The sequence below is a fragment of the Danio aesculapii genome, chromosome 14 (assembly GCF_903798145.1).
Source record: "Danio aesculapii chromosome 14, fDanAes4.1, whole genome shotgun sequence".
NCBI classification, from domain to species: Eukaryota; Metazoa; Chordata; class Actinopteri; order Cypriniformes; family Danionidae; genus Danio; species Danio aesculapii.
Window position 1 is genome coordinate 13,971,594 of NC_079448.1, and position 11,857 is coordinate 13,983,450.

Below are 11,857 nucleotides of genomic sequence, written 5' to 3' on the forward strand. Positions count from 1 at the left end.
GTTCAAGGTGAAAATAAGCACTTTTATGCCTACAGTTGATGAAGCTACATTTCAATTATTAGTAAATAGTAAAAAAAACTCATCATGAAGTCCATTTTTGCAAGCATCCTCCATTGAAAATGCCTTTAGAAAAAAAGTACACTCTGTTGATATTCACATTTTTATAATTTTCAGCATTTTTGTAGACAGATGTTAACAACATTTCAGTGACATCAATTTAAACCTAGGGGGTTTGAATGTGTGAAACAGAAGAAATGTGTGTTGTTATTGAAAGCCTTGAGGGCAGCACTTCATCATGTAGCGTGGTTGTGCTTCAGGCGACATGAGAATTTCTCAGTCTTTTTCCCTCTCTCTCAACCAGTTTGGTTTCGTCTCAGTTTTTTATACCATTTTATCTCAATAAAAATATAACAGATAAAACCATAATAAAATCAAGCACTGCAGACATAAATATATGGATTGTAATCTTGTAACTTGTGTCTACAAGTGTAAACATCTTTAAATGTAACCGTTTCTTTGTAATTATTTATTAATGTATTTACTCTTTCTCAGCAGAAACAAAATGAGACAATTTCATATTTTCAGTTTAATTTTAAATTGAAATATGCCATACAATAAATATAATAGAATTTACTGTATCAAAGTAAAATAAATATATAATTTTGAAATTGTCTTGATTTGTTGTCAAACATCAGATGTGTTGTTAAATTATTAACTTTACAGGCCAAGTGCAAGACGTGCATGACACGATTTGTTGCTATATTTAGACCAGCACAACCCTATTTTTCATGTTTTGCACCACATTGTTTAAAAATCAAATCCATGTGCGCCGCTTTGTAGACTCATTGGTGTGCTGTTCTAAAAATGAGGTACATTAAGGCGGAATATTGGCGCGTTGTTATTTTGAGATATTGAAATAGATTGCGCCATTGACCAACTGAAAGCTGGTCTAAAGTCCAATGCAAAGTGCAATAGTTATGTGCCTATGCAGGTCCAAACGCTTACATATTACTTAATACACACAGGATGTACAGCAATACACAAATATATTTACATATAACAAAAAAATTTAAGGATTAAAATGTTACAAAAATTATTTTTTAATGACAGTTTGCATATGTATAATATTATCATTATTAGCAATATTATTTATTATATGCATATTTATATTTGTTTTATTAAAAGCAAGTTTTAGGCTCATTCTTTATCCTCACGCTGACGATGGTCTGTTTAACTGTTTTCTTGCTAGTGAAGCATTCAGTTTTTCCACTTACAAGGTCCACCATGTAAATAGCCAGACTCTTAAATGGTATGGTGGATGAGACTCTGATTGGTTTAATGCAAGTTATACTCAAAACACACCCATAACTCATTAAAAGAATAAATACAACCCTGCACCAGGGTGCAAACCATATTTTTCCTCCCCAAAATAGCAAAAGTGGATTCAAACATATCCCTAATGCTTTTGCACCATGCACTTTAGACTTTGCGCTTAGCTCGTTAAAATAGAGCCCAAAATCTCACATAGGCTTCATTTAAGTAGTTTACATTCAAGGGGTTTGGCTGACAAAAAAACTTGGACCACCCCTGATATGTTAGCTTTAACAATAGAATCTTAAGTTAGCAAGAAGATCACTGCACTTTCACTGAGTAAACCTCTTGAGTTAATATTTTACAGAAGCTCTGACCTTGTGTTTTTGTCTGTCATAAAAAGCAGTGTGTCCAAATGTGTCCAATCCATGTTCCATATTATAAAAAATGTATTTAATGGAGAAAAAACTAGCTTGTACTGTATGTAATTAACCAATATTGAAATCAGTTGAAAGTTTTTTGGATGAAATTGGTTTCAGCAAACAAAAGCAAAAAAATCCTATCAGTTTATAGAATTCTATGTATGATGGATGTTCCGTCTTTTTGTTTGTAGGTAAGGTGCTCGGCCATGGAGCTTTTGGGAAGGTGATTGAAGCCTCAATCTTCGGCCATGACAAGAAATCCTCTGCAAACACAGTGGCTGTCAAGATGTTGAAAGGTTTAGTCTTACTCGTAAAACTGTGCACTAAAACCCCCATGCTCTTTTACATACGTTTACTGAACTCTTTTGTATCACAGAGGGAGCAACAGCCAGCGAACACAAAGCCCTGATGTCAGAGCTGAAGATCCTCATTCATATTGGAAACCATCTCAATGTTGTCAACCTTCTTGGAGCTTGTACCAAACCCAATGGTATGGATGGAGCATTAGGAAAAGGATGTTTTTATTCCCTGTTACTAAATTTTGACATAAATTGGTTTGTTGACAGTTTTTAAACCTCTTTTCTATATCTGTTCATCAGGTCCTCTTATGGTTATAGTGGAATATTGTAAATATGGAAATCTGTCCAACTTTCTGCGTGCTAAGAGGGAGTTTTTCTTACCATACAGGGTGAGAGAGACTGAAATGTTCATTTATGCCTGATGTTACACAGACAGTAGGCAGCACCCTCAATACCCACAATCAATTATAACTCAATATGAGATGTGCTTGTGTTTGCAGGATCGTTCTCCTAAAACCCAGAGTCAGGTGCGACGGATGATAGAAGCGGGTCAGGCGGGCCAGAGTGAACATCAGCCATCCACTTCCTCCACCAACCCTCCATTGCAGTCTCGTGGTAAGAGAGAGAGAGATCAGAAGACCAACTATTAAAGGGACAGTTCACCCAAAAATGACCACTCTAGTGGTTTTAAACCTTGAATTTTATTTGTTCTGCTGAATGCAAAACAAGTTATTCTGAATGAATCTTGTGAAAAAAATGGCTGCTGTTTCCCCCCTATAATTCTTCAATTAACCTTACAAAAATTAAGTATACTTAAGTTCATTTTATTAAGTAAATTTAAGTAATATAAAAGTATATTTGAAGTATACCTCATGTATTGACATCTATGTATAATAGTAGTACACTAGTACAGTAGTGTAAGTATACTATTTGAATACACACAATTGGCCCACTTTTAGTATATAAAAGTATGCTTTTAAGTGTACTAGTGCACAAAATATTTAGCGAGAAAGTGTAACATCCTTTTTTTGTGTATTGAACTTCATTTACCCAATAAAATGCAGCAGTAAAAATAAGATGTTTACCTTGTAGACAATAATGCAAAAATATGACTTTAAGGTGCAGTCATGTGCCGTTTTAAAGTAGGAACTTAGCATGGCAGAGAAGAGCATGCCATCGTTTATGTAGTAAATTATAGGTTTTAAAGGGATAATTCACCCAAAAACAGTTTCTGTCATCCTTTACTTGTTATTCGAAGTGGCAAGCAATAAAAAAACGAGTCAGGTTTGTCATTTCAGCCATGTATATCAAGTATAGCACTGACAGTTTGATGTATATAATACATTTTTACAGAGGAATAATGGCATATATTTGAATTTAAAACATGCTACATTGCAATAAACCTGGGCTTTATGCTTCTAACAACAACAAATAGTTCTGAAAGAGATGTACTTGTAATTCCATAATATTTAAATAAGGGAAAATAGGGTGTTTCTATTATAAATAGTATTATTATTATTATTTTTATTTATTTATTTTTAAATATGAATGTAAATGAAGAGTTCACATGCAAAAAGCTCTAAGTGATTTTTTTCAGCCTCTTTTGCTTATGTTGAGATATTTCACTTTAAAGACCAGGAAAAGGACTTATTCTTTCCCATAAAAGTGATGTTACTGAACATATACGCAGGAGCCTGATAAAAAAAAATGCTAATTTTGGAGTAAAATATTAGATGGAATTTAGAGGTTTTTGAACCTAAACTCTTTAAATAAATGCAGAATCAATCATGCTGAAATAAACCCCAGAGATTATGAAGGCATTCCTGAACCAGAACCAGAACATCATAAAGACTTTTTGGCTCTTAAGATTTGCTTAAGATTTGTCTTTCTGACAAAGTTCTGATTTAAAGGCCCCAAGAAGTTCTTTGAAAAGTGCAGTTTTATTCGACTTAACCCGGAAGAGATGTTGGGACATAAAGTAGCTCCTCTCCTAAGAAAAAAAGTGTGCATCTATTATTGGATTACTATTGGATTCTATTAACAATTTCTCCTTCACCAGTTGCAGTGGATGATCTCTGGAAAACTCCACTCACAATAGAGGATCTGATATGCTACAGTTTTCAGGTTGCACGAGGAATGGAGTTTCTGGCATCTCGTAAGGTAATTTTCAAACATTTATTTAATGTCAACCCCTGTGATGAATCCTTGATTCAGTTTGTGTGTTATTGCTGAACTTTAGATCTGTTTGAACACTTTTACTACCATCGCAAATGTCTGCTTTACCTGTTGTCTGTAGGTTATCATCTAAAAAACCCTCAAAATTAGTTTGAATTGGTGTCTGGAACACAATTTGACCAAAGAAAGTGGTCAAAAATGCTTATAGTGAAATTTATAATGAAAGAAGGCCATTGTGATAAAAAACTGGGGTATTGTAAAGCTGGAAGCAGATTGCTACAAATAGCAACAAATAGCCCAGTGATCCCAGGATTTTGCAACCTTTCACCTTTGACCTCACAAAAGTGTGCTCTGTTTCATCATTTTAGAACAGTTTTATCATTGATAGAATACACATTGGAAGAGTAAAATGTTTCAACACAGTCATACAAATATGATGCAATGTATCAAACCTTTAACCCTTGGAATAAAAAAACAACACATTACAAGTGGTTAAGAAGTAGCTCAGTTCTACAAGAAAACCACAGACTTAGCAACACTGAAATACCCAGATCACACACACATATTTCTTTATACTACAACATTTCAACAAAATTTTATAATATTTATGTTATGTATACATTTTTCCTGTTTATTATAAGTTCGTTTAATATTTCCCCAAACATACTAATTTGGGTGTACAAATGTTAGATTTATTTTTTTTTTATTAGATTAATTCCAGTTTCAACTAATATATAATATTTTATTGTAAAGCGTCCTGTGAAAATATGAATTTAAAAGAGATCTGTGAGGAGTGTACTCATTTATGCTGAGCACTGTATATATATATATATACATACATACATACATATATTTTCTGAAGTAATCTTGATTTCTGTGTGTATTTTAGTGTATTCATCGAGATCTGGCAGCCCGAAACATCCTGCTGTCTGAGAACAATGTGGTGAAGATCTGCGACTTTGGTTTAGCGCGGGACATCTATAAAGACCCTGATTATGTGCGCAAAGGCAATGTAAGAGAAACCCTTCAACTAAAAACACCATCAAGATCAACAAAGATCTCTGGAGAATAATATCTGGGTGAATCTCATGGGAACTGTTAAGAATTTCCAGGTCACCACAAAATTATACCACAAAATCTAGTCTATATTCTTTAAGATTTTTTAAAAGCCGCTAAAAAGTGGTAAACAAAATGATTATGCCTCTTGGAAAATGTAATTTTTTTTCAAATATTTGTTTAGCAGAGCAAGGACATTTTCCACAGTATTCCTGATTACATTTTCTTGAGGAGAAAGTTTTATTTTAAATTTTTTTTTGACCTAACTGCCCTAGTTAAATTGCACTTTATCTTGCAAAATAACTAATAAAATGTACTGTCATCATGGCAAAGACAAAAGAAATTGATTATTCAAACTATTGTTAAAAAAAAGTGTTGAAAAAGTATTTGATAAATAATTACGTTTCTTAGAAGGGATAATAATTTTGCTTTCAACTGTTTGTTGAATTCAAAAAGCCTTAAAAATACTTACATATTACCTCCTACATGGGTTTGTTTCATATTTATATTACTGTATAGTATACACTCACCGGCCACTTTATTAGGTACACCTTACTAATACCGGGTTGGACCCTCTTTTGCCTTCAGAACTGCCTTAAGCAGAAATATTTCTCGGAGATTTCGGTCCAATTTGACATGATAGCATCATGCAGTTGCTGCAGATTTGTCAGCTGCACATCCATCATACGAATCTCCCGTTCCACCACATCCCAAAGGTGATCTATTGGGTTGAGATCTGGTGACTGTGGAGGCCATTTGAGTACAGTGAACTCATTGTCATGTTCTAGAAAGTCTGTGAAGATTTGCGATTTTTATTTACAAGGCAGAATGGATCCATGCTTTCATGTTGTTGACGCCAAATTCTGACCCTACCATCCAAATGTTGTATATCAGGAATAATATTATGGTTGAAAATTGTCAAACCAAGACTCATTAGATTTGAAAACGTTTTTCCAGTCTTCTATTGTCCAATTTTGGTGAGCCTGTGCCAATTGTAGCCTCAGTTTCGTGTTCTTAGCTAGCAACCGGTATGGTCTTCTGCTGCTGTAGCCCATCCGCCTCAAGGTTGGACGTGTTGTGCATTCAGAGATGCTCTTCTGCATACCTCGGTTGGTCACGAGTGGTTATTTGAGTTACTGTTGCCTTTCTATCAGCTGGAACCAGTCTGACCATTCTCATTGATCTCTGGCATCAACAAGGCATTTGTGCCCACAGAAGTTGCGCTCACTGTATATTTTCACTTTTTCAGACCATTCTCTGTAAACCCTAGAGATTGTTGTGTGTAAAAATCCCAGTAGATCAGCAGTTTCTAATATACTCCGATCAGCCCGTTTGGCACCAACAACCATGCCACATTCAAAGTCATTTAAATCACCTTTAAATCACTCGGTTTGAAATGCAGCAGACCGTCTTGATCATGTCTCCATGCCTAAATGCATTGAGTTGCAGCTATGAGATTGGCTGATTAGAAATTTGTGCTAACAAGCAGTTGGACAGGTGTACCTAATAAAGTGGGCGGTGAGTGCTATAAGAAATATAATGTGAGCAAATGGTACATCACATCACATGACTGCAAATGTGATACTGGTTTTATATGATATTTCATTCAGTAATGCGTCAATGTTAAGTTATTTGTTACATTTTTGATTCAGTATTTGAGTTTTCTTTCCCATAAAATTTGTAAACCATATACCTCTGCTCAGACTCTTTAATCATGTTTTTTATCCATTCTTTTTATCCTAACCCTGATTAAAAATAAAAAAATTCAATATCAGGACCTTTATGGTTACTGATTGTCATTTAAAATATAAGGGTTCTTTTGTACCTTTTTGTTATTTAGATTTCTACATAAAATATGACCTGAACAAACCCCACGGGAGATTCACCCAACATTTCAGTAAAGGCCAACGGTCAAAAATGAATGCCATTTACGTCATGGAATAAAGATATCTGAAATCATATGAAAGGTTGCGAAAACATTTAAAACATCAAATAAAAATCACCTTAAAGCAAAAGTAAGAAGAGCAGGAGTATCACCGCTTGACATCCTCATAATGAAGCAGAAAGGTTATGTTTCTGAGACAGAAGCGCTGGAGAATGGCTGCAGATCAGATCAGCTGCAGGATCACGATAAGAGTATTCTCTGTTATAGGTGAAGTGTTATCTGTCTTTGCAGGCCAGGCTGCCGCTGAAGTGGATGGCTCCAGAGAGCATCTTTGATAAGGTTTACACCAGTCAGAGTGACGTCTGGTCTTTTGGAGTTCTGCTCTGGGAGATTTTCTCACTAGGTAACAGTTAACCGGGGCAGCAGCAATTAACGCAATGGAGCTGATCAATGGAGTACAATGCACTACAATAAATAGTATTTTAAAATGAAAAATAATTTAAATAAATAAATAAACAAACAAATGAATGAATAAAATAGAAGAAAATAAAAATATATAATAAAATAGTAAATTAAAAATGTAAAGAAATAGTTCTCTCTGTTTAATTTTTAAGATTTTGGGATGTTGTGTTTGAATCTGATTTTAGAACAAACCCTTTACTGTCACCATCCCACCAGTGGGATACCTTATTTTAATTCACTATATTGCAATCAAATCAAATTTTATTTTATATATATATATAATTAAATTGTATATCATTGGACAGGTTTAAGATTTCTAAATACATATTTTGCTACTGTTTTTTTTTTCTTTTGTATTTGTATTTTGATATAAAGTAAGAATAATACATTAAAATCCCTTCACTATCACCCGACAACCTGTGGGACCTGTTGCAGTTTTAAACCATAATATTGTTCCTGATGTACAATATAATTTGAAAACTTATAATTTCCATAACTGTTGAATATTTTTCGATTACTGAAAAGAAGTTATTTATTAATTTGCAACAATAATACTCATAAAAACATAATGCATTACTTTGCTAAAGCAATTCACTTGTGAAATCATAACAAACAGTTAAAAACCTCTAAAGATAACATCCATTTTGTATTAAAAAACAAACTGTGGTCTGAACATGTAGCGCCACCTATAACACACATCCTGTTTTTTTTTTTTTTTTTTTTTTATTGGCTAAAGTCAAATCTAATAGCACCAAACAGTTCATACTACTTTATAATTTCAAGTTTATTTTACAAAAATTGTCCAAAGTATGAAAAAACTTGGTTCATCATGCTGCTCAAAACATACACAGAAATAGGGGGCACTCTTATATAGTCATAAATGGAAACTGTATGTCATCTGGTGGTGATGTTTGATACTGCGGTCCAACAAAACCTTACTGAAAGCTCATTTTTTTGAGATACCAATTTTAAATTTGTAATATAGTTTGTTCAAATATATCACTTGGATTTTTTATCAATTTTAGGCTAAAATCTATTTTGTATAATGCCAATTTTATATAATAATGAAATACACATTTATTGTTATTATTAGTTCCATACATTTCAGGCACATGTCGTTTATTTTATTTAATTTTTGTAACTTTTTTCACTTCTAGTACAATCTGACAAGTGTCTTCTTTAAAATGAGAACAAGCTTAAATCTATCCACCAAAGCGTTGGAAAAAATTGGAAATACTTTAAGTTGAATGTGATTTTCATGTCTATGTTCAAAAAGTATTGACAGTAAGGGGTTAAAAGTGACTCAATTTTGGGATCCATTTTTTTTGTGTATTTTTGTGATATAGCCAGCATGAGACCCAGAGCACATGGTTATATTATCATAAAGCATACAGAGAGTCTTGTACTGTCAAATGGCATATTTGACCATATATTATCAATAATATTGCATTATGTATTGTAATTCAGCCATAATCATTCATTCATTCGTTCATTAATTTTTTTAACATAGTCCCTTTATTAATCTGGGGTCACCCCATTGGAATGAACCGCCAAATTATCCAGCATATGTTTTACGCAGTGGATGCTCTTCCAGCCACAACCCATCACTGGGAAACACCCATACACACTCCCTTTGACACATATGCACTACGGCCAAATTAGATTATTCAATTCACCTATACCGCATGTCTTTGGACTTGTGGGGGAAACAAGATCACCTGGAGGAAACCCACATGAACATGGGGAGAACATGCAAACTCCACAGCCATAATCATTACAGTACTATTCTAACATGAGACTGGACCTAAATATTGCAGGTGTTGAAACACCTCGTGAATCCTCGTGGTCTAGATCTATAGAATTTACTTATCTTATCCTTACTTTACTTATCCACCATCCCACATCCCCCCAGCAGTAATGGTATGGATCGACCATGAGCGCTGAACAAGCACATACTAAAAAAGAAAAAAAAAGTCTTTATTTTAAGCTTGTTCTTTAAAAATATCTGATTGGATTGCAATAATCTAAACTTATTAAATTGAAATTTAACAGAGACAGTGGCGAGGCATCCCAAAACAAAAAAGAAAAAAAAAAAAACATTAGAAAAAAATGGTTTCACTTTTAATTCTGACAATGCGAATTGAAAAAAGAACTGAAAACTTTTCACAGACAAAGATTACAAATATTATTGAAAGAAGTCAAGTTCAAGTCAAGTCAGTTTTATTTTTATAAGTGTTTTAGACAATACAGGTTGTAAAAATGTATTAAATCACTATTGACTGTTTAACTATTATATTCTACTGTGTGTAACTATTAAACTAGAAATTCTATTAAAATAAATATTTACCTGTTTTATTGAATCAAAGTAATTACTATTAACTAGAGTAAAATTAGTAAGTAAATAAATGTTTAAATAAATTTAAAAATACACTGTAAAAATAGCTGTTAATTAACCAACGCAGACAACACATTACGTCATTAAAAAATGTTCATAAAAGTCACTTTTTTGAACTTTTCAAGGTTAAAAGATGTTGGAGGAAAGATCAAGGTCCCATAATGCAATTCAAAAGTATAAATAAATGAGTGAAAATAAAAACAATAAACACATGAATCACAAAATATGGAAAACTGCTAATTTACTCATATATTTACAGTGTACAGTGTTAAAAAAATCAACGTCACAAGGGAAAAAGTAAATATTTTCCATATATTTTGGAATATTACCTATTTAGAATGTTTTTCACAGTATAAGTTGGAATTAAGTTTATTTATGATACATTTGAACATATTTGCATGTTCTTGTCATCTAAAAGTGTTGAACCTACAGTTGAAGTAAATTATTAGCCCCCCTTTGATTTTTTTTTTCTTTTTAAAATTTTTCCCAAATGATGTTCAACAGAGCAAGGAAATTTTTACAGTATGTCTGATAATATTTTTTCTACTGGAAAAAGTTTTATTTGTTTTATTTTGGCTAGAATAAAAGCAGTTGTAATTTTTTAAAGCCATTTTAGGGTCAATGTTACTAGCCCCTTTAAGCAATATTTTCTGAGTTTACAGAACAAACTATCGTTATACAATAACTTGTCTAATTACCCTAACCTGTCTAGTTAACATAATTAACCTAGTTAAGCCTTTAAATGTCACTTTAAGCTGTATAGAAGTGTCTTGAAAAATATCTAGTAGAATATAATTTACTGTCATCATGACAAAGATAAAATACGTCAGTTATTAGAAATGAGTTATTAAAACTGTTATGTTTAGAAATGTGTTGAACAAATCTTCTCTCCGTTAAATATAAATTGGGGAAAAAAATAAACAGGGGGGCTAATAATTCAGGGGGTTTAATAATTCTGACTTCAACTGTATTTGAGCATAATAGACTTATGTACTTATAAACAATATACATTATTTCATATTTCTTAAATGATTAAAAAGTTGAGTGAACAACATTTATTTAAAATGTGTATATTTTTTCTAACATTCACCGTTTGTTACGCTTTACTAACAGTTTAGTGTATATATATATATATATATATATATATATATATATATATATATATATATATACATATTTATATTTATATTTATTTATATACAACTTCAGAGTGTTTGATGACAGTCTAAATTGTATTGTATGTCATCAGGAGCCTCTCCATACCCCGGCATCCAGATTGATGAAGATTTTTGCAAACGACTCAAAGACGGTACCAGAATGAGAGCACCAGACAATGCGTCCCCTGAAATGTGAGCAAAGTCCTGATTGCATTGCATGTGTGTATGTGTTTGACTGACGGCTAATCAGACTGATGACGTCAGCCAGTGATGAAACTGTGAGCTACGTGTTCATGTATTTTCCATGTGTTCTGACAGATATGGCATCATGTTGGCCTGCTGGCAGGGCGAGCCCAGGGAGAGACCCACATTTCCAGCTCTGGTGGAGATACTTGGAGATCTACTGCAGGAAAACAGTCTACCAGTGAGGAGATGCACACACACATTCTGAACATTACACAGACACTGGCTTCTGGATGATTACAAGACAGCTGTTTATTAGGCCACACTTTATTTTGGTGGTACGTTTGTTGAATTTAAGTGACATTGCAACTAATTCTCATTAGATTATAAGTAGACTGTTAGGTTTGGGTTAGGGTTAGGGTTAGTGTAAGTTGACATGTACTTGCAAAGTTACTTATAGTTAGTTAAATGTCTGTTAAAGGAGCAGTATCAACAGATATTAAGCAGACAAT

The 11,857-nt window shown here is 33.1% G+C and overlaps 1 protein-coding gene across 2 annotated transcripts in view; it reads left to right on the forward strand.

The window, feature by feature from the left end:
- flt4 (fms related receptor tyrosine kinase 4) overlaps positions 1–11,857 on the forward strand; it is a 120,942-nt gene that overhangs the window by 102,435 nt on the left and 6,650 nt on the right. For both annotated transcript variants that reach the window (XM_056472375.1, XM_056472374.1), the window contains exons 18-26: positions 1,925–2,029; positions 2,110–2,223; positions 2,333–2,421; positions 2,533–2,647; positions 4,092–4,192; positions 5,097–5,219; positions 7,440–7,551; positions 11,255–11,354; positions 11,481–11,586. In XM_056472375.1, the coding sequence (XP_056328350.1) occupies positions 1,925–2,029; positions 2,110–2,223; positions 2,333–2,421; positions 2,533–2,647; positions 4,092–4,192; positions 5,097–5,219; positions 7,440–7,551; positions 11,255–11,354; positions 11,481–11,586 (965 nt within the window). The remainder of the gene's footprint in view (positions 1–1,924; positions 2,030–2,109; positions 2,224–2,332; positions 2,422–2,532; positions 2,648–4,091; positions 4,193–5,096; positions 5,220–7,439; positions 7,552–11,254; positions 11,355–11,480; positions 11,587–11,857) is intronic.